At 35.8% G+C, this 24,921-nt stretch overlaps 1 protein-coding gene across 8 annotated transcripts in view; it reads right to left on the bottom strand.

The window, feature by feature from the left end:
- Nucleotides 1-24,921, bottom strand: part of LOC118267214 (uncharacterized) — a 383,867-nt gene that overhangs the window by 231,350 nt on the left and 127,596 nt on the right. For 7 of the 8 annotated variants that reach the window (XM_050703322.1, XM_050703321.1, XM_035581062.2 and 4 more), the window contains exon 2: nucleotides 18,147-18,564. In XM_050703322.1, coding sequence (XP_050559279.1) covers nucleotides 18,147-18,564 — 418 coding nt within the window. Of the gene's footprint in view, nucleotides 1-8,162; nucleotides 8,292-18,146; nucleotides 18,565-24,921 lie in introns of those variants that run through there. The other variant, XM_050703324.1, reaches the window with a different exon arrangement.

Below are 24,921 nucleotides of genomic sequence, written 5' to 3'. Positions count from 1 at the left end.
CTATCGACGAAAACAACGATGACGTCATAACATCCTGCATCGCACATTAAGACATGCGAATTAACACGGATAGAAAATGCAAACGAACAACAGTTGGGCAGAAAGCCCGCCAGGCATGATCACCTCGCCTGGTCGAGGATCCTTTTATCAGGGAACTTTACACGCTGTTCCCTAAATCCCCAATAATTATCATCAATCTTACAATACAATAATCATCTTCTCTATCACCGCCTAACTCTATAATTCGACACGAGATGGCGCCACGCAGGACGCATGCGCTAATAAATAATAGTTATGTCGCCAGCTACAGGGGGAGTGAAATCTTTCGGAATGATCGCTGTATTAATGTCCAGTGACAGTGGACCACTGATACGCATGAAATATTATATCACTCTGTAGATTGAGTTTAATTTAGTGGTTGGTATTTTAATTTTTAAACTGTTTGTGGAGAGAATTGGAACTTTTTCATTATTCAAAATTGTTCTTCTGGTATTTATCTTCGGAGGAGTAATAAACTTAATTGACGTCAAACATTATTTTATTGATACTATTCATGGTAGCATACAAATTATTTAATAGTTATTATAATTCCGAATCATGAAATAGAATTCACCAAGTCAAAGTATTAATTGAGACTATATTTTAACTACAATAGTACTTATCTTCTCTCTTATTATCAATCCGCAAATGAAACTAAAACCTTCTTGCTCGGTATTCCCATTAATTTTTTAATCACAACATCATGTAAGTTAACCAAACTCAAGATAAAAGAAAAACTATTCATCTAAAACAAGACAAACAGCCGTGCTTCAATTAAGACCTGAACATCAATATTAGTGCAGCCTACAGTTGGGGGGAGGAGGGGAGATGTCGAGCCTTGTATCATTTTTCACGTGCTCTATAAATTCGTCGCCGCCCTAGTCGAGATGTCAACTCGAAGAATCGCTTCATCCATGCTTTGTGATTGTACAGTTAAAGGTACAAGTTCTGGTTGTTGTTTTAGTATTTATTTTATGGGGTATTTTTTATGTTAGAAAGGTATATTTTAATTGTCTCATCATGCATTCATTGGGAAATAAAGTTTCGTTTAGCTATAAAAATTAAAATCGTTTCAGTAACTTTGGAGCGAAAATTTAAACAAGCAAATAATGAATAGGTTAACGTTTTGCTTGATTGTATAGAAAATATGTAAGCAATGTTTAAATAAATAACACTGTTTCATATACATAAACATTTTATAAGCAGCATTCCGTTTTACACAACGCGGCGACTGCCACGCTGCTACTGAAATAAGCCGTTTCTTGAACTAGTCGAGATCCTCGTCAAACAGTTACGCGAGTAAGCCGAAAAAACATAATAATTAATTTAGTATGTCTCACCAAAGTACGTAACGCGTTCGACTGCGACGCTGCTACAGAATATAAACCTGTAGCTTGAAACTAGTCGAGTTCCTCGTCAAATAATTACGCGAGTAAGCCGAAAAACATAATAATTAATTTAGTATGTCTCACGAAATTTATAACTATGTAGACTATACCATGCTCAACAACTTTTTTCTAACACAGAATCGTTTTACTAGAACTTTCCACGCCTATTCCTCCACCATTCAAATAACAATTTCAACTATGTACGTCCACAGTAGGATTGCATTGTCGCTTTTATTCAGTACCCCACAATCGAAGTGTTCCATTGTACAGCTGTGGGCAACTGTCTTCACATTGTCTTCAACCATTTGTCTACCCATCCCCTTATTGTATTGCGGCGTAATTATTTATGTAGGCTCTACCTTGCTTATATTATGTAACAATCTGTGTCTCTGTTTATATGCTTTTAAATGCTGCTAAATTAATGATGGGAGGCCAAAATTTACGATCACCTTTTTTTAAAGACAATAACGTCCAATGACTTCTTCCTTGAGTTGCGGACTACCTAGTGGGTCTATACTGGGGCTTACGGATAAAAAACCATTCCGTTCCTACTCCTGCTTTAAGTCGAAACCCTGGTTACCCACTAAGTCTGCAGCTAACCGTCAAAAAACGTATTACGAAAGCATTTATTGTAACCAATATTTGTCTATTCTTCTTGGATATTTCGGACGCCATAGCAGCCTACACATAATGCAAGTATTGCATGTCTTCTCTAAATTTCCAATAGATACATTAATTTCACTCACAAAACAAACAACAGTGAACATTGAGAGGTATACCACTGACCATCACCAAAGAGATCCAAATCTTCCCTACAAATACCCCTAAATACATAATTAATGGGCGACACTTCTCACAATAATTAAAACATTGCATATCAGTAGAACCATCGAGTGCCCCTCTCATGTATCGTTGACAAAGCTACCGTGACCGTACTCGAACCCCCGTACCTTCAGACAATAACGCGAGATTAACCCGGCCGAATTAAAGTGAGGCCCTATGAAACCTTAGATCGAGTGGTGTGTGGTGTAAGGTGGGAGAGATCGCGGGCTATTTTAGAAAGTAATGTTTACATCATATTAGGTGAAAACTGTGTTACGAGTATATTTAGAAGGCACTCTAGGTGTCATAAAAATATTATAAGAGATCTACATAATAATTCAATACACATTTCGCTACTCGTATTGTAACCAGAGCGACTGATGAAAAATAAATATTACATGAAACTAAGTTTTTTTTTTATGGAATAGGAGGCAAACGAGCAAACGAGTCACCTGATGGTAAGCGATCAGCGCCGCCCATGGACACCCGCAACACCAGAGGAGTCACAGGTGCGTTGCCGGCCTTTGTTTTTTAAAAAGGAGTATGCTCTTTTCTTGAAGGTTTGAAGGTCGTATCGGTTCGGAAATACCGCCGACGACAGCTCATTCCACAGTTTTGCTGTGCGAGGCAGAAAGTTGCGCGAGAAGCGCACAGTTGTGGCCTGCCAACCATCTATATGGTGGGGATGGAAATGCTATATAGATGCTGAAGTTGCGTATATCACCAGTGAAAAAATAAATTACGTTACGAAACAACATCTAAAGACTAAATAAATCCCAACTATCAACCAATGAGAAAAGATATTTCTAAAACACCTCCACCAATACCAATTACACACAACCCTTTTCACAACAACACACAACGGCTTGAATAAACCAACCAATCAGAGCGCCGAACGCGCTCTCGCTTCGATTACCTGAAAAATAAAGTAAACCCGCTATCGCGTCCGCTTGTAACTCACACCCGCCACTCGAGCTACCCTCTTTCATCCATCATTAGCGGACAATGGCTAATCTAACGTGTAGGGCACTTCATCACGTGTCAGAGATCCAGATGATAATTAACGTGTGTTGGTAGAACTTGCCTTGATATTTGGAGGTCTGGTTATTTTGAATCACAAAGATAAATCCATGTTATTGAAGCCATTGCAGTTCATTTTATTTAAAAAAACGTTGCCCTACTCTAGACTTTTCTACTGTGTCGAAGGTGCGTTTACAAACATATGTTATAAGTTCAGATGCACATGATACCCAGACCAGAATCAACAATTTGTGGGTTACATAAAGAGTTGTTCCGAGCAGGCACACGTTGCACGGCAGCCAGATACCCAACCAACCAACCTCTCCAACCGAATTGTTAAAGATAACCCCCTATTCTAATATTGCACACGGAATATATACATGTATTCTCATTAAGTCAAGTGTTTTTCCGAATAAAAAACAAAAAAGTGTTGAATACAAAGAGAAACCACCTACACAATACATCAAACTCCGACTTTAATCAACATTTAATACAGTAATTCACAAAATAAATAACGGTAACAAGATATTATTAACAGACATAGCCGGTATATGTTTAATAGACTATCAAAACTTTGATACACGTCCCCAAACCCATTATTACCACTTAATCCTAGCCTAATCTATCACTATAAATAAACCAGGTGAAAATTAAAGAGTCTAGAACAAAAAACACAATCCAGAAACATCGATCACATATAACCAGCTTCCAGTACCTATCGATTAATAAAACGAACCTGTACTGTAGTGCTTTTTCCTTTCCATTTTCAAAGCACTTTTTCTTTTCCATTTTTACACTTATTTCCGATCATTCTCTTTCAAAACGGTGTAATCGGTCCGCCTCCTATGGCTATCCGTTTCTCTTTACTCGCTACTAAATTAAAAACTGAAATTAATCGCGGTACTGTGTGTAAGATATTTTAATGTTAGGTTTTTGTTTTGTATTTTCGTCCAATTATTATTACCAACTGCTATTTCCACTTTCAAAGCTTTATTTTATTCTTTATATGACATCGTGATAGAATACGACATTTGATGATTAGAATGTTGTTGTTGTCGCATTTGGCACGAGTTGATTTTAAATATTTTTTTCTTTTAATACTAATTTACACTTTTGTAATAAATATCGTGAGACACAAAAAATCAAGGTAGATTCGCTAGATGCGGCTGGTGTAGGCTGCGCGGTGTCTGCTCATGATGAAGAGTTCCTCTGTGACTCGAAACTAGTAGAGCTTTTCTCCATATATATACGTAAGTAAACCGTAATTTTTTATTTAACTAATTCACACTCTTATTTCAAAGTAACTACATAAAAATAACTCAACAAACTTTGTGTTTCATAAAAAAAACGACTTCAGAATCCCATTAAATTGGACTGTAGGTCCTAAATTACTTGAGAAGGGCTTCGCAATGAATTGTCCATCCATCAGTCGGTGACAGGCGAAGAAAGGACAAAGGGCTTGTTTAGAAAACATAAATATAGGTATTCTATACGTTATACTATAATGAGAAGAAGATTTCATTATTCATTTGTTTGCATTGATTAGGCTCCGAAACTACAAGGCCAGTTTAAAAAAAAAGACTTTCTCCATTAATAACTTTAGCCCATTATTACCACTTAATCTTAGCCTAATCTATCCCTATAAAGAAACCAGGTGAAAATTAAAGAGCGTAGAACAAAAAACCAATCGAGAAACATCGATCACATAATATAACCAGCTTCCAGTACCAATCGATTATTAAAACGTACCTGTACTGTAGTGCTTTTTCCTTTCCATTTTCAAAGCACTTTTTCTTTTCCATTTTTACACTTATTTCCGATCATTCTCTTTCAAAACGGTGTAATCGGTCCGCCTCCAATGGCTCTCCGTTCCTCTTTACTCGCTACTAAATTAAAAACTGAAATTAATCGCGGTACCGTACTGTAAGAGATTCCAATGTGAGGTATTTGTTTTGTATTTTTTGTTTAATTACCAACTGCTATCTCCAATTGCAAAGCGTTATTTTATTCTCTAGATGACATTATTATAGAATACGACATTTGATGATTAGAATGTTGTTGTTGTCGCATTTGGCACGAGTTGATTTTAAATATTTTTTTCTTTTAATACTAATTTACACTTTTGTAATAAATATCGTGAGACACAAAAAATCAAGGTAGATTCGCTAGATGCGGCTGGTGTAGGCTGCGCGGTGTCTGCTCATTATGAAGGGTCCCTCTGTGAGTCAAAACTAGTAGAGCTTATTACCTTATATTTACGTAAGTAAACCGTGAGTTTTTAGTTAACTAATTCACACTCTTATTTCAAAGTAACTACATAAAAATACGTCAAAGAACTTTGTTTCGAAAAAAAAACGACTTCAGAATCCCATTAAATTGGACTGTAGGTCCTAAATTACTTGAGAAGGGCTTCGCAATGAATTGTCCATCCATCAGTCGGTGACAGGCGAAGAAAGGACAAAGGGCTTGTTTAGAAAACATAAATATAGGTATTCTATACGTTATAGTATAAAGAGAAAAGATTTCATTGTTCGTTTGTTTGCTTTCAATAGGCTCCGAAACTACTAGACCAATTTGAACAATATCTTTCACCATTGAAAAGTTTAGTTTTCTAGGAGTTACGTGAGCTAGTTTTGGCCAGATATTCCTACAGGATTTTGGGTATAATTGACATTAATTGCGAGCGAAACCGAAGGTGAATGATGTATACGTGCATTGAAAGGTCTCTGCACAAATGCGCAGCTCACAAAACTACCCGAAAGGTACAAATATCTTCATTCCATTTTCAACTTAACTGTTAAGTAACAAAGTCGAAAATGAATTTTAAAATGTAGTATAACTTAATGTGCGGTCATCTGTAGGTGAGTTGAAAACCCGAAATCTCTAAAGTGGTGACAGATAGAAGGGACGGAGGATCCTTTATTGTGATGCTAATTGTATTCTTCACTTGTGGTCTGAGGATAAAAGTCGGGCATAATTTATTATGGGGCACATCAAGGGTGTTTTAAAGCCAAGGGATTAAATAGAGGAGGATTGTAAAACTTTAGGTGGAGTGGAATACATTTGTTACCAATATAACTCAATGTCCATCAAATGTCCGATTTAAGTCGACTGGAGTGATAGCACGGCCTCACAGAAAACCGACGTGAAACAATGTTTGCGTTATGTTTCGTTGTGTGAATGAGGTTATATGAAGCCCAATTACCCCCTTACCAATCTTCTCCAACAATCCTTAAATTCCTAATGCCCAAAAGGCGGTAACGCACTTATAACGCCTCTGGTGTATCGGGTGTTCATGGCCGGCAGCGACTGCTTACCATCAGGTGATCCGAATGCTCATTTACCGGCTTATACCATAAAAAAATATAAAGATATTTGTAAAACTTATAAAACTGTCATACAAAGACGTAAATACTAGATATAACTACATCTCTAATCAACCCTTCAACAAAGAACAAGTGCTTTATGTTTTATGTTATCCTACTTTCAAAATGTAGGAAGTGCGTAGTTTTCCAATTCACATGTTGTTCTTAGATCGTTATTCTGTTATAAGTGAGCGTCATTACAATCATTTAACCTAAATTGGTGTCATTGTCGCGTCTGCTGAGCCCCTTATTAATAACTGTGGAAGGGGGGGTTATATTACCATGGTTCGTGTTGATGGTGATTGTGATGTTCTATTAAATGATATAGTGAAACATCTTTATTGGAGTTTGTCCGTTGAGAGGAATGTTTAAAAAATATTAGGTGTGTTAAATATTTTCTGTCAGTTTCTTATTAAGACCAATGTTTGAAGTAAGAAGTTCAAGCAAGTCAGTCAGTTTGTCTGTTGAAAATAGTAAATGTAGTAATTACAGAAGATTTAGAATAGATAGATAGAATACATAGAAAGATTTTGCTTAGTTTTGTGGATTTTGCAGAGTAATTTTCATGTTACACAAATACACACTGATGATGTCTGGTGATCATATAATTAGATGCACGATGTAGGTACCCCTGTCCAACCTTTTCAGGGGCCTTAGTACGAGTTTGCTTTACGTTCAATAAGGTCGAAACGAGGGCGATTTCAGGTCTGTGATTGGTTAGTTCATTGGAGCTGGCCAATCAGATGTATAGTGCACTAAATAGTGCATAGCTAATTGGATTGGTTTAGTAAAAGAAACAATGTAAATTTTTCACTAGAAACTTACTAAATCGCGCGATGATTCATCTCTTACAATTTAAAATGATTTACACCAAAACCCTTGCATTTCCATGTCAGCACATTTAAACAATAGTACCAGAAATCCCCCAAACAGCACAGAACTGTGTAGACGTGCAAAAACAGTGACGTGTCCATTTATCTTGAGGTTACGTTCACAGGTGCTGTGACGTCACTGACTAATGTTCAGCCATCACGTGGCTGTGGTACGAAGTGGTGTTCCTGGTGTTTTACAGGTTAACATGTAAGAACGTAAATAGGTACCTATTTATTGTATAAAATATACCGTTTGGTAACAAAAATAATACATACTTAAAAAGAAAATGTTGTCTTAAATCTAAAATATACTGGAAAAAATACTTAACAAGAAAATTTCGCGAAAAATACGTCACACGTATCGGTTTGTTTCTTACAGCACAAAAACCAAAGTTCTGGTCGTGCATTTTTTCACAACACCTGATCATCCGACACCTTGATCTGTGTCGTGTAATAAACACAAATGAATTGATAAATAGAAACTCTACTTCAGTTTTGTAATTAAAACCAACAATGGTAGAATGCACGATATTTAATTGTTTTTCATTTGACTACTTTATAACTAAAATCAGAAGTCAAAATCGATGTTTTTCTAGGAAAGAAAATTATGCTTTAGCGTTAGATAAGAAGATTTTATCAATTATGAACTCACTCACCTTAAAATAATGTCCATTATTGTTGCTACTACCGTTGTAAGTATATTTGTAATTATTGTAATACATCACATAAACAACAATCACTTACACAACGACAAACACAAAACTATCTCAAAAAAAAAACAAAAGAAGAATTTTTCCTAAAACTTTTTATATGCCACTACAGACACTATAATATTATTGGTAACGTAAGCTAATTATACACAAATCACTACACTACAAAACCCGTTTTCTGATAAAACCCACAAACACATACACTACAAAATTCTTTCTAACCGACTTCAAAAAAAAGAACGTTCATTCGACCGATATTTTTTTAATATCTCACTTTTTTAAATAACCATTTTCAAACATAAACATAATTTAAATAGATCACTTTTAACAATAGCGTCGCATGCGCAAGTGTTACACCATTCCTTACGGCCATCAATTGACGATGCGCGTGCGCCGGCCATGTGTATGAACTGAACCACCTTTTAGAATCATTCTCAATTAATGTACGAAGATTAATTTTGATACAGAGACTCAGCCAATCACGTTTTTATGTACACAAAAAATGATATTTCTTTTTTTTTGCTCGTATGTTTGTCTCGAAAAAGCTATGAAACTACTGGACTGCTTGTAAAAATTCGTACTTTGCAAGAAGTAACATACATAATCAGCTCTTCGTACAGATATTTTTGCACGATTTATTTATTCAAGAGAAACCTTCTATGCGAGCGAATCCGAAAAATTTATAAGTATTTTAAAAGAATGTAAGGAACTAAATATCTCTCTACAGTTTCGGTGAGCAAAAAGTGACTGGTGTACAATACGACCTTCAATACAAGTTTATAAGTTCAAAGATGAAACTAGATGCAGATGTGACCTTTTGTCTAATCGAATATTTACCTATAACGACATTTTCAAATGTAAAAGTCAGTTTTGCAATGTGTTTTTTTCTTAATGGATGGAAAATATCATCCAATTACTACTCCCGCTCTGGGCAAGGCGAGAGGGAGTGTCAGACTCTTACTGACTAAAAACCACCCTATTCCTACTCCTGCTTGTCGAGCCGGAGCCCCGGTAAACCCATAAAATTTATAAAGGGAAATCCAGCTATGCCATCTTCTTCTTATATTTGTTTCATGGATTTATCTTACACCACCTCACATTACTTAGGAATAGATAGACTAACCTACCAAGTCCTAAAAGACCTAGTATCCAAATACTTACACATTGACTCTCTGACTAAACACTACTCTATGTCCACTCTATTTACAAACGCTCCATTGATGTCCAACAGTATTGTTCGATTAACTAGTTCTCGATTATTAATAACACGCTGTATATAACATACACTTCGTACTACACACTGTATAACAATTTGTTTTCGTAAGTATTGTATATTGTTTGCGTTTTAATAGTCTGTTGTTTTGTGACGTCAATAAGTTTGACAAGTAATTATAAATGTTATTAGTTATTAAATTGTTTATGACGTCGCGTCGTTATTATTAATATACTACTTAACTGAGCATTGTTTTCTGAGGTCAATTTCAAGGCCAAATATATCAATAGTTTAACTCATGAGTTTAATGTATCAGAAGGTGAAACTATTTTAAGGCATAGAGTGTAAGGAGTTCCCTGCGAAAAGGTGGCTCTTTAGACCAGGCGAGGTGATCGTGCCTGGCGGACTTTCTACTCAACTGTTGTTGGTTGGGAAATTTTTATCCATGTTTATTTGCATGTAAACTATGAAGAACGATCTCGTCATAAATCCTACATCGCACATACGCCCTACATAGTTCGAGTTTGCGGACTACGGTTTACCGGTGCTTTGGTTCGAAAAGCAGGAGTAGGAACGGGGTGGTTTTTAGTCAGTAAGAGTCTGACATTCCCTCTCACCTCGCTCAAGGCGGGAGAAGTCACTGAATGATTGTACCCTTTTAAAAAAACATAGTTTGAGTTTCCACAATTACATAAAGAATTACGAACATTACATAAAGCTCACTAATACGAATCAGAAACCAAACCTAGTTGCACTTTAACCAACGACTAACTCAGTTCATCACATAAATTAATCAACCCTCAAGCGCTCATACTTAAAACTATCAAAAGTTTAAACTAAAAACAAGTAGTGACGTCATCACTCGCGTTTCAAAACCCGCCCCCAAGCGAACCCAATTTGTGTAATGGAAAAACACATTTCGCAAATGGATACAGTATTACATTCGTGCCCTTTGATGCTTACAGCTTACCCCATGTCTGTAGCCCTATAGGATCATAGCTTTGTACCACATATGGTAATCTGTCATTTGTCTACATTCTGCGTGATTGTTTTTGGGAAGCTAATTAGCTGAAAAACTTCGACAAGTCATATTTTTGAAAGAGATGTTTTCGCGTGTCTTTTGCGCAGTTTCAGCAGTCGTCGCTCATACTGATCATGATTATGGGTACCCGATACAGCTTGAAAGTAGTCAAGTAATTTCGTCGAACATTACGTAATTAATTATGTTGTAATCTATTATATAAAAATAAGTCGGGTTTTCCTTCCTGACGCTATAACTCCAGAACGCAAGAACCGATTTCCATGGTTTTGCATTCATTGGAAAGGTCTCGGGCTCCGTAAGGTTTATAGCAAAGAAAATTCTGGAAAAATTCAAAGAGAAATGCGGGAACACTGGGAAAATTATTGGTGGCGAAACGGAGTTCGCCGGGTTTGCTAGTGTATAATAATTAAGGTCATGGTAAAGGACATAATCACTTATAGGTTTTACGGTATCACAGGTTTAGGTTTTTACAAAATAGGTACATTTAATTATGGTGTTTTGATTTGTAATATCAGGTGGAATAATGGAATGATGTCTTGGCTTTCAATAACAGGTTCGATCGACATAACATAGTGACTAAAGTATGATGTTCCCTGCGTTACTTTTCTACGTTTTATTTTGGTCTAGCATACAATGCAGGCAGAGAGCTAGCCCCACATTCACAGCCGTACCACGAGCCGGGCAAAAAATCGAGAAAATAAATATTTTCCAAAAAGAAAATCACGTTTTCGCACAAACGCATCGTATTTTCCGCTCGCACTTAAAAAATAAAAGGCACATAGCGTTATATTCGCATCCTATCATTATTTGTACATAAATCTCATACAAAAACACCACTGGCCACCGGCCAACGAACGTTGCAGAATTAATTACTGCGAGCTACCAACAGATGGCGCTGTCCGCCAGGTGGATCGTGTATTTCATAGTTCCATACATAGTCTACACGACCTATGAAATTCAGATTTTACACGGCATACATTTTAGATACTGGCTTCCGAAGGTATTGGAACATTTTTGAATTTTACGATTTTTTTTTGGAATATTTCCAATTTTTGTTTATTTTTTGCACACACATACAATTTGAGGTACAGGAGCCCTTGAATGCAGGTTTCAACCAACATTTCCAACCAGTTGTTCTGGAATTCTTTGCAAAGGTCTGCGTTCGGCAGTGGACATCTTCTTCTAAAATTGGCACATTTATAGCTCATACTATAATAATTATCATAATTAATATATTTTTACGTTGCAAGTTCAATATTATGATTAATTTGGAAATATGTATATAGCAAACTGAAGTCTAAGAAATGACTTCAACTCAACTTATTCACTTTTCAACAATTACGTAACAAGTAAATAAAATTAATAGACCACTTCCACTAGATTGACCACACATTCATACAAAATTCGGACACATACGCCTAAACCCAATCACCGAAATTATCTCTAAACCAATTTATTCATAACTTGGGATCGATATTTTAATCAAATCCGTCAGCCGAGTGCGTCCGGGGCACGAAGCTAGCAATCTGTTAAATGACAGTTATCCACGTGATTGATTGCATTTGCATGTAAAAAAACGTGGACAAAATCTATCAAAGTAGAGAGATACAGGGTGACAGGTTTTGGAGTGAGCATCGTTTTTGGTGTGTGTGGGATTTTACTGGATTTTTTATACTTTCATTAGAACTTTAAACGGAATCTTTACCATGGTAAATATCTGTCTCATGTTCTATTCGATAGTGTTAGTGACCATACCAAGTTAAAATTTTGTATATTTTTTTTTCTTTGAATATTTATTTTAATTTAGGGCAATTTATCGTTGAGGTATTTTATCCTATGATTTTCTTTGATTGGGATTTGAATTTGATTAAATGAGAAACAATACTGCGATAAAAACATAATTTTGGAGTGGTTTTTGATATTTAGATTTAGTCTTTTACTTAATTAATTGATTTCTATTGGGATATACAAAAATCTATCATTCCCTTCTTATGACGGATCTACATAATGTTAATAATGCAACATTTTTACGAGCTACAACGGTGGATACGGATAAAACACTCTTTTTATAGCATCAAATAAACATTTTACATTATTATTGCATTACCCAAAGAGCTTATCTTACACCACTCAACAGAATCTAATAAAAAACCTGTCATAAACTCAATTCGAAGATTTTATTATGATGCCAAAAGAGAATCTTGATGTCCTTAAATTTTTACAGTACTTATGGTGACCCTATCGCACTCACTCTCGATCGGCAATCATAACTTGAGCTCTCAAGTTTCTAACGGCTTTAATTTTCGAGTGTTTTTTGTTAAGGGTTTATGTGATGTGTGGGCTCTTTTTATTTTGGTTGTGTAGCTAATAAAAATGTATACGTATGGAGTTGTTATGGGATCGTATTTTATACATTATCTATTGATTACGGGCAGTTAAGTTTTATTTTGTTTGTTAAGGGTATGGGACAAACTGCGCTTGTTCCGTGTGATGGACATGCCCATTTGATTTTCGGGGTTGATAAATTGGTTTTTGCAATGGTCCTGTCGTTTTTGGGGATGGTACTTGTTGTGGAATTGTCGGTCAACCGGCAAAGTCTGTTGAGTACTACAAATCTTCAAACACACATTATATTACGAAGAATTTTAAAATTAACCTAACTACCAATCCTTCATTAAAGATTCAGAATTTAGATCATACATCCCAAATAGGAAAACTAGTAAAACATTAGGTAAGCTACAACCATTTAGGTTGTGTGTCGTGTTACTACGACAAACTTTCTAATACAGCTAGAAGTCTGATATAAGAAGTCTAGGAGTCTGGTATACTACTTGTATCTGCAGAGTTGCAGACACCACCAGACAGAGCCAGACTTCCGCAACACATTACAATCAATAAAGATTTTTTATAGCCCCAAGGAGGACATGCCAACAATCCTGAGATTGGATTCCATTCAGATTGTTTGCCTACGTTTATGGGGGTGTTATGTAACTCCACTGCGGCAGAATTTTGGAAGATGAGTGCAGTTATCATTTGAGCAATACTTTGTCAAGGAATAGCTGAAGGTACAGAAACGGTAAATTGACAACAATCAAATATTTCACATCACACTTACGTTATGAAAGCTATGATTTAGAAAGCAGATCTTACAATAACTGGCCAATGCAAAAAAACATCAACTTGAGTATGTTGGTTGCGTGATGTCGCCGCATCTGCGCATGCTGCTCGTGAAGAAAAGTCCCCATATGACTTGAAACTAGTAGAGCTTTTTTCAGTATACTTATATGAGTAAACCGAATTGACTTTAACTTTAACTTTAAAATAATTTAGGGTAGAACACTTTCTGTTCTAACCTAAATTATTTTAAAATGAGATAGATTAGAATAACTACCATATAGACATAATCCAAAAACCCAAAACACAAAAAATAGCAACTTCATTCATTCTCATTTTCAATTAAACTTGCCTCGAACAAAAAGTACGGACAACCAAATAAATCCCTGGAACTGCTGTTCTCAACAAATCCTGTAAGACTAAAGGAACAAGATACGTGGGGATCCAGATAGTGATCTTTATTGCCAACGATGGCATCACGCCAACGGATCCAAACTTCTATAGTTGTAAGCGGTTGCATGCCAACAACAGTGCAACTACAACTTGTGCTGCAACCTGACTTTACAAGTTATGTGTGCTCCAATTTGGTGTTTGGTATTTCAATTGTTTGTGCTTTGGTTTGCTTTAAGATAACATCGCTTTTTATTATCCCAATGGTTGCAAGTGCACAGTGCATTATATCATTCGTAAGTTTAAATCTTTACAAAGACACATCGGACTACAAATCCTTATCATCATTAGCCCAGAGACGTCCACTGTTGAACAAAGGCTTAGTTCTTAACAAAGGCTTAGGTCTTAGTCCTCCATCTAGAACGACAAGCCGTCACCTGCATCTACACAAATTCAAATTCTTATATCGAACTGAGAATTTAAAAAGATAACCAAACACTTATCTATTTCGAAAATAAATAATTAAAGCCTTCAGCACTCACAACCTCTTAAAATACAATTCTATGATAAAAACATATTTGCTGCCGTACGTAAACCAACTATTTTCTTAAGCATTGCACTTAACTGCAAAATATTAAACCCTGTAACGTCCTCATACCATAACATATGGTACAACCTGTCCCTAAATCTCAAGTCAATATCCATATCACCACTAGAAACTATGGAGACATCCGTACTACCTGTGGTACTCCACACTAATGGTAGCTTGTCATTACCTGTGTATGCCACGTTATGGGGCGTTACGGTGCGTTATGGTGGATCTCTATAAATGGTAATGGGATATGTAATCTTACTACTGAGCTCTATTGCTTGTGGGTTCATATGGAAACTGGGTTTACTTTGGAATCGAGTATGATTTAGTTTGTGATTTTGACTGCAGCAAATACTTTTATTATAGTTCTTCTGACAAGACGTCTTCTGTTGATCATCTCTTTAACTAAACGTTCATGGCAAGCTTCTTGACTACAAAAAATGGAAAGAAAAACCCATACATAAATCAAAATCCGTACAAAATCGACACAAACGATGATTTATTCAGCTTTCTTAATCAAAATGGATTCCTTGAGGTCAATTTGACAATTCTTTTTCTTATTAGACGTGTTGGACTCGCATGGTTTAGTATCGTGGACAAGGTCTTCGGGCATGATGGTCTTCGCAGGAGTCCGGCTCCTGACATCCACCACCACAAAGACTATAAACATCACCAGTAACAGTAGGTAGACGATCCGATGGTTCTCCTCCAGCTGATACACCAGATATGATGCGGGATTCATGATTTTGTTGTTTTCCTGTTCCTTTGCCCTGCTTGTTATCATTAAAAATTTTGTTACCTATCTATATTTAAGTTCCTAAACAAAAATCGGTTACATGCAGGTTAGGTTATTTTGTTCAAAAGTCTTTGCTAATGTCAATTTCATGACTGTCAATTATAATTTTGAATAGTTTTTTCTTTCTTGTTTTACGTCGTTTGTGTTTGAAGAGGTTTTATTACAAACTGTGTTCCAACCTCTTTTTCGTGAGTTTCCATGATGAATTTTACTTTATCGACTTTATTGGAGAATTTATCATCTACCAAGGACTAATTTAATATTTCAACAGTTCCAGTCAATTACGCCGTAAATTCTCGACAAATTGGAGTCCTTTTCACACAAAACCACTATCTTGGGAACTAAATTGGCGTTAGTATGGCCATTAATATGAATAAAGCTATCACTGACGATGTGGTACAAGGCGAAATCTGCAAACTGTCTGAGACGGAGCATTATCGGAAACCGATTTGCATAGTTAAATAGCTGATCGGTTTCCCTGGACTACCAAGTTGGTGGTACGAAAAGTGAAGTGTTGTCTCCAAGTTTCTTATGCAGTTTTAATTAAAATCTGCCGTTGAACTTTTTCAAGCCATAAATCATGGGAGGATTCTTTTTATAATAAAGTTAAACAACGCAGTGTTTTTTAATTTACCAAAGATGGTTAAGTATGACTGGTGCAATACAATTTACTAAAGAAGGTCTTACGAAAGGACCAACACTGTTACTTTTATTAGTAGTATAATAGTATTCTATATGAAACACCAACCAAATTGTTATACTTTTAAATATTGAACTACACAATTCGATCAAAAGCCCCCATTAAAAGCTGAGCCATTACTAGCTTCATTACCACGTCTTCTGATTCCAACGTTAACAACAACTCCTTATACTATTTACTTCAAACGCATACATTAGTTAGGTTCACCAATAAGGCGCCTCGATTAGGACCTGCAATTTCTTCCCACCATAAAACAGTTTGATAATAGAATGCATAGATACCACACAGACTCGATTTACTTAGAATCTGAGCAATTAATTCAATTTACGGTCTCCCACCGCATTTGCATGTCTAGAGTGCAATAAGTTTTCGAATAGATATCCCAGTCTGTGTTTGAATTTAATTTCGATGACGGAATTTTATTTGTGATTGGTTCTTTGGTATTCTGTCAGCATACATAGATACATAACCTCAAGCATTGTCCCACGGGGGTAGGCAGAGACAAAGGAATGCCAGTTTTTATTATTGTGTGAATGTTTGAAGAGTTAGTTTTGGAGATTTTTGCTATCTTTTTAATTAATCGCTTGAGAAAATGGTTTTGAATTTAGATGGAATATTCTGGACCTAAGTAAATCGGAATACGACCTACCTAGATCCTGTCTTAAACAAAAATTACCTAAATAAAACAAGAAACACGCTCGTAATAACGTCTAAACGATTTTCTCTTTTGGCCTTACCAAAGCTAAAAAAATGGAAGCCGAACTCCTAAATCCCTAATCAAAAAAGTATCCTAAGAGTCTTTTGAGTCAATTTTGGGGTGAGCAGAGATATCGGAAAAGCTTTCAAAAACAATTTAGTGTCGACTAAAGACGCATTAACTTGCATCCCTTCAATTACATATGGCCCCTTCCATTAAGGGATGGGAAATATGGATTTAACGTTCTTAAGCTATTTAGGTGATCAAAATATTATTTTATTTTGCTCAATTTTGACTTTGATGTTTAGTTTGAGTGGAGTTTTAAATTTTAAAGCTTTTGGGGGCAATTTAGTGACTTTGGGGAACGTTTGGGAATTGTAAGTGTTTTGGAATTTTGATTTTGAAATATTATCGTGATAATAGGATTTGAGGACATTTTTAAAAGTAAGTACGTTTCATAGAAGATTTGGTTACTTTTTGGTATATATCTTGTGTAATTGGCGGCTAATGTAGTTATAGTAACTACATTAGTTACTATAACTATGTAGTTATAATGTAGTTATAGTAACTACATTAGTTATAGTTATTTCTTAATTTTAAAATTAAGTGAACATAGGAATATTAAGATTTAAATTAAATCAATAATAATAGATGTAGTTATCATTGTTTTTTGTCATTATCATCCCCATTATGTATGAGATTTTCAGATAGTTATTTCCAAGAACTTTATAGAAAAATTCGTAACAATATGAACAAACACAAGTAAGCTTTCAAAAATATAAAAATTGCAACACAACAACAAACACCGAAACGTGTGGACTTTGAAAAAGATTTTTGACAAGGGTCAGTGTGCTTTGCATGAGTTTTAAATTGAATGCGGCCCAAACTTGTAAGTTTTGCAAAAGAATTCAAAGGAAAATAGCCATAGTTGGATTGGGTACAAAACTTTTGGTGCGATATTTGGTATTGGTGAATTTGTATGTATGTTTAAAAAAATAGAAGAGTGTTATGTATGCGGGATAGGTGTGACCGAATCCCAAAAAGGTCATTTTTACCATATTGCAGAAGCAGGACCAGTTGCTGTTCGTTGAAGAAAAGTTAAAGGTAATCATGAAATTAAAATATTATACCTATGTAAATGCTCTATGTAAGCCTCTCAGCTAATGTTCAATCAGTAAAGTGAAAATTGTTCATAATAATTTAGAGAGTTGACTAAAAAAAAAAAACATTACAATAGCAGTGTGGGAAAGGTTAATCTTCAATGGCTTTATGTATCGTATTTTCAAACGTGTCTTCATTGGTTAAATGTCTCCACATTGGAATTGGATCATACAAAAATCACCTATAAATATTTTAAAAAAAATTACTAGCATCAGCGCCACCTACCTTATCACCGTCGAACTTCTCAGTCGGCTCATCGTAGATACGAGCTTCGCGTTTCTCACGAGAGCCGCGTCGCGCCAGCAGAGGAGTTTGCGGCGGCGACGCTAGCGCCACGCTGTTCCTAGCGCTCCCTGGCGGCGACTTTATGAACTCGATCTTTCCACCCTCCACGCAAATGTTCGGTGTTAAAGGGTACATTGGCGACATTGCAACATTCGTGTTTGCCAAATGGTTGTAGTGGTTCTCTTCTAGAGGGAGGTTTTTCGGTTTGTTTTTCTTGCGGTACGTAGAGTCGTATGCAAGCACTTGTGTCTTCTCCTCCGGGTGCACTTGTCGCACCTTCCCGGGAGGCCGGTCAGGTGGCTCTGGGGAGACGTTGCCATCTGTCCCCGGACTTTCATCTCTTTCGTTATTTGATATTCTGCAACAAAGATAAAATTCATTGAAAAATTTAAAAAATATTTGCATGTTCTTAGTTTGTCGTTGGTTGAAGTTGACTTAAAGAAATGCTACCAATGCTATGGGAATTATTATAAGTCTGCCTCTTTTCTGTTAATAATGAATAAAACAATTAAATGGGTGTAGATAGTAAATAAACATTAATACAGAAATATCCAATTTGTCCAAATACCTAGCAATGCAAAAAAACAACACCTTGAAAAAAATTTTATTAGACTTAAAATAATTTCATATTATCATACTAGATGGCGCTGTTATCAATATCCATTCTGACATTTCTAAAAATGCTGAAAAAAAGCATAAACTCTCAAAAAATTCTGAAAAATATTATCAAAATCTAATAATAATGTACTGTTACAATTTTATTTCGGAAATTTATACGAAATATCTGAGAAATGTAGGAGTTATTAACAAAAGTTCTACATCGCGCAAGTAGAATTTATTGTAAGATAAGCACCCAGTACGTGATTTGCGCTCCACGGTTGGAAGTGTGTTCTTTAGTGTGATGTTACCACTGTATGTGATCACTAGCTCTCGTTAGAAGGTCTACAGCACGTGACGTCACGCGCTCGTTGCCAGGCAACGCTCCTTGTAATGTGCGCTGCGGACGCTCGCCCGCGCGGCTGCGACGGCTTAGTGGCGCACGTTCCTTGGGCTGCCTTCCTGAACCTTACGCGGTTTTAGTTAACTCGTTAGCTTAGCTCCGGTTAAATTGAGCACTTCCATGCATTGGCGGCGAGAATACTCGAATGCCAGTTTTTTGAGGAAATGAGGGACGAAATTTTTTTTTCATGTTGCGTGTACAGAACTTCTTTGACGATTTGTGAACCGTGTGCTAAGCTGTTAAATGTATCATTCTCTAACTTCGAAGGTATGAAACGAAGGTACAGACCGATCCGGAGCTGCGGACAACGTAACAGGTTACCAGGGCTCCGGCTCAAAGCAGGAGAAGGAATGGGGTGGTTTTTAGTCAGTAAGAGTCTGACACTCCCTTCAGTCTCACCCAAGGCGGGAGAAGTCATTGGATGATTTTTGCCCCTCAAAAAAAAAAGGTATAAGTAGACCGAGCTCTGTGTCGCTATAGTTGTGCCAATAATTATGTTTATTGTATAATAATTAATTTCAGATTTTAATGCTACATAATGAAATAACCTTCTTGTATCAATATGTGGAATTCATTTCAGATTTTTTGATGCTACATAAAGTGAAATAACCCTCATTTTTACGTCGCAATCAAGTAAAAACAAGATAACACTATAATACCTAGTTAAACATAGTACATAAGTATAGATAATATTTTTACCCGTAGGCCTACTGTTTAACCAGTAGCTACGGTATTATTGACTTTGAGATCACACTTCAGATAGAGGTGTAAAAAACACTGCAGCATATTTGAGGAATTTTGTCTAAAACTGTGTCATACTCACTATAAAATATGACACAAAATCAAACGATACGATTTATTTAGACGTTAGAAAAAAAAGTTAGTAGTTTTACAAGTGCATTAAGGTAAGCGTCCACAGGCCCGCATCGTACGCATCGCACGCAACGGATTTTAGTTTGTCTTGTATAGATCATACAACTGCGTCTACTGATCCGCATCGTACGGACCACTCAATGTCCTCATGCAATGCGTACTGATGACGTCATACGGAATACGTACGATGCGTGCGATGCGTACGATGCAGGCCTCTAGACCTTAAATTTCCATGCCCATATTAATAGTAAGTATTTTTATTCTATTACTTTTATAATCAAGAAATGTATAATTATGCAGTAATTACCTCATCACACTAATCCCTGTCGTAGCGTGTAATTAAAGGCTCAAGGTGTAAGCGTCGTTTACAAAGATTATTATGATTAACCCTACATAAGCCGACGGTCGTGTTTGCGTTCAAAGAAAGGCTTTACAAGGAGCTTAGAGAATTTTGAATAACCGGTACATAGGATAATATGATGTTTTTAATGTTTTTTATTGTTTGGTATGAGTTATTTATGATTAATGTGTACTTTTAATTTGGTGGTCAATCGAAACTTCAGTATTCAATCAGTAATACAGTACGAATGAGTCTTTTAGAGTGGATCGTTTAATGTACGCTACAGGGTGATTCTTCAAAAAACTTTAACTTTTATTTAACAAATCATTATTCTCCCGCGTTATTAAGCATCATGGTAGCTTATTGTCATCCTTATTTATATTTGATTGGTTGAGAGCAGTGTCACAGCTTAATTTATTGAAACCAAATTTTGTGTTTCAATCGCCAGAATTGTTAACTTTTGGGTGAGGATAATGACGCCGTTAACTTTTTGTGACTTTTTTTGAAGAATCACCCTACACACTTTACAGCTGTAGAGTTAAATCGTAGGTCCATACAGCCTACGCACTGTACCATTATTATAACCGTACAATTAAAACTGCGCAGTTAAAACCAAAGGTATGTAGCATGCTGCGTGCATTACATTTCGCTAACAGTTGAACAGAAAGCCACTATCACCTCGCCTGCTCGGAGGATCCTTCTTTTTTAGGGAATTTTACTATCTGCTGTTCTCTAAATAATAGTTATTAAGATGATGATGATGTTACTAAATAGGTAAGATGTAAGAATTAAAGTGAACAGTAGTTTAACTCGATATTATAAAAGTCAAAGTCATTCTTATAAAAGTCAAAATGCACGTCTATCGGAGTATCGGTCATTAAATCTAATTAATATACTAATCTATTACCACATTACAAACTTAATCAATCACGCATTTCAAGCCTCAATTACCTAATTACAAATTCCAAAATAATTGAGCGTATTGCTTCTGTCAATCTTGTAATTACGTTGAAGTTATCATTTAGATTACGTTGGCATTACAAGTATTATTGGATGACATTTAAAACTAATTAATAAGTGTTATTGAGATGTTTCGTGTTTTAGATTAATTAGTTATTTATTTTTTGGTATTACCTACAATATTACATTTGTAACATAGTTAGCTTATAACATTTTACATGACGTTATATGCACAATAGAAATATAAAGGAGTGTTAAATGTATGAGAACTGAATTTATGTTTGTAAACGCACCTACGACACAGAACTTCCAAGCATGGGGCAGCATCTTTTTTAATCCAATGAATTTATAGAGATATACCCCTTGGATCCAATAACTGCAATTATGATGATCATAAAAGTTGAGTAAGTAAGTCCTGAGACGTACCCATATGACAAACGTTTCACTTTTAAAAAAGTGAAGGTTACATTTAATTCTGTGCACATTCTACACAACCAGCTCTAGTGATGCTTATAATGACAAGCGTTTAGTGTTTATCATTAACTACAATACATTGTTAAGTAAATAAGTACTCTATCTATACACACATAACATATACTTTTGCAATACACAAGGCCAAAAAGATGCGTATTTTAAGAGACACTTAGTGGTTACATAACCTTTCAAGAAACCAACTTGATCATTCCATAAATAAACCTACTCAAGGCTCAAGTAAAGCCTATAATCTTCCTAAACTCATCTTAAACCGTCTTAAATCTCATCTTTCGGGAGTTGGCGACATTTTCATTCAAATTATAATGTGAAATTAAGCTAAACGTCCCATCAGTTGTCTTTTGTTTTTCAAACAAGTTCATTTGGAGTTCTAAATACATTTTGGTATACGGGAAGGAAACCAGAATGGTGGTTCAAAAAGAGCCTTAATAGCCACTTTTTGTTAAACGATAATAACTCTTTTCGCGAAGCTGTTAAGTGCATTGTTCAGTGTGATGGGATGAATGTTAAAACGTGGGCAATGACGACTAATATTTTCGTCACACAGCTTTTGTTTGTTTTATTTTGATGTTTTGGGTGGCCACGTAATGTTTGGACTTGAGCAAAAACTTAATTTATTTGGAAAAAGTATTGATTTTTACTAAGAGATATTTTTCGTAATAAAATGCTTATCGTCAAGTCTAGTACTACTCTACTGTTTATTAAAGACGGGTTTTAGCTAAACTTGAGCCCTAAAATCTAGGCCATAAAGTAGATAATGGTTTAAGCGTTAGACTGAAAATGTAGATTTTATTATCTTTCCTAGTTTCAGCGCTGCTCAGTATCATTGAGATCCTCCCAGGAGGACGTAATCCCTCGCTATCTCATTTTATAGCGAGCATTTAGAAGATTGTGGATAAAATAATATCTCGCTTTGACTACGGACTAGTTACATAATCAACCTTGAATATACCTAGCTAGGTAGTGACGGGACTATCACATGAAACTTAGGCATTTATTTAGATGATTATAAAATAATACCACTTGATTTTATTAAAAAGTTTATTTAAATTAGACGAACGTACAAAAAGCCTAGTGATTAAGTAATTTTATACTAGAAATATACTGTTTAAAAAAAACGTTGCCCAACACTAGGATATTTTCCTGTATCGTGGTTTGTTGTAAACCCATGTTTACAAACATACAAATTCACATACACATAACACCCAGAACTGAAACAACAATTTGTGGATCACATAAAGAGTTGCTCTTTGCGAATCGAACCCGCTACACGTTGCAGTCAGAGTTGCACTACCACCGCACAACCATGCAGTAAAAAATTCAAAATTGAAATTAATACCAATTTTAAATTAGCATTTAATATCGTTTCTTTGTTTACCAATCTTGTCAGACCACACGACAGCAAAGCAAAACTTTTTGTTCGCAGTTCACATCTCAAGTGGTAGCCCCACGGCCGCACGGGTGACAGACAAAGCGGTGAGCAGTGACATCAAAGGGCCGATCCACTCCATACCAAGCTGTGACGTCATACTTCCTGCTTTTTTACTGAGGTTTGCCGATAGATGGCACTGCAAAGGTTAGACTAGTCGGCCTCCTTTGTGATACGTAGTAAAGGTAAGTATGGAATAGATTGATTGAGAATTTCTTATTTGTGAAACAAAGCTGTTTAGTTTTTAGCGAATTTGAGCGTGCTGAAACGTCCTGATAGCCTGCCTCATTTCAGGGATTTCTTCACTAATTGCAATGTATTCCTCAAAGACATGTCATGTCAAATGTTTTTTTTTTCTGTTTATAATGTCTATAAGGTTATTCAAGTATTTTAAAACTCCGAAGGGGACGGCAGAAATGCCTAATATGGCATCCACTTATCACCAGTCCCTAATATACGACACACTAAGCAAACACGAAGCAAACAAGTTATCCATCTAATTTAAGTCTTAACACTAATAAATGCCTCATCTAGTTATTTCAAAGATTGACGTATGTTATCTTGAAACCAACTTGCAAAAATAAATATCACGTTTTATTTATTCATTTATAATAATTCCAGTTTAGTTCTATCTGACAGTAATTCCAAAACACCTGGTTTCCTACCCAATCTATTCCATCTGCCACGGTGCTAAGGTCCGGAAATTGCAGTTACGAGTCGTCGCGACAGACTTCCGATGTGCACTGTCATTGCATTACTATGGGAATTGCTATATATTTGCTCATTTGATTTATCTGAACACTTCCTTGTTTACGTGTTCGATCGAGTCGGTTAAGGCTTCTTGTTTGAAAAGTGTGTGCTGTGTAAATGGAGTCGAGTAAGGCATTTTACATTTTTGACTTGTAACTTTCGGTGTCATATCAAAAAGTCAAATAGTTGTAATCATAGGTCTACACTTCGGAAAGCATAACGTTAGGATACACTAACCTATTGTGTACATGTTGGGATAAAATAAGTTTTTAACCGACTTTCCAAACAGGAGGAGATTCACAATTCTGCCCGGTATGTTTTTATTATTCTTAGCTCCATACCACTAATATACTTATATGTATTTGTCCATGCTATTTAAGATTATAAATGCAATACTGTCTTCGAGTAGCAATATCGGTCTTAACAATGTCCTAAAATTATTAATCGTAATGGGTACCTTTCATTAAATAAATAAGAACGGACCTAATCAAACCAATACCAACCAACTTAAACCTAGTCTTATTTATAAACCTTGTGATCCTAGTTCTTAAAGCACCCATTTGTAATAGAACCATAGTAAAACTTACATAACCCTTCCAAAACTGCTGATCCACAATTTGTCATCAGCTCAAGTGACAGATGAAGAAGTCACCCACTTCAAAGGAATACCAAATAGATTTTGGACAGGAAATGACGTCACGCGTCCGCTAGTTTCTGCCGTATGCTAAATTTTAGCCCGTTGCTCGACTGATGTTTTCAAAATCTATTTTTTGTAAGGTGATGAAGTGTGGCCATTATGGGAATGGCGCTTTGTATTTTAGGACGGGCGTTTTTGAGAAATGGTTGCTAATAGTATACCTACTATATTTTT

The sequence above is a fragment of the Spodoptera frugiperda genome, chromosome 23 (genome assembly GCF_023101765.2).
Source record: "Spodoptera frugiperda isolate SF20-4 chromosome 23, AGI-APGP_CSIRO_Sfru_2.0, whole genome shotgun sequence".
Lineage (NCBI taxonomy): Eukaryota > Metazoa > Arthropoda > Insecta > Lepidoptera > Noctuidae > Spodoptera > Spodoptera frugiperda.
The sequence above is the reverse complement of the archived record's forward strand: the minus strand, read 5'-3'. Positions and strand labels throughout refer to the sequence as shown.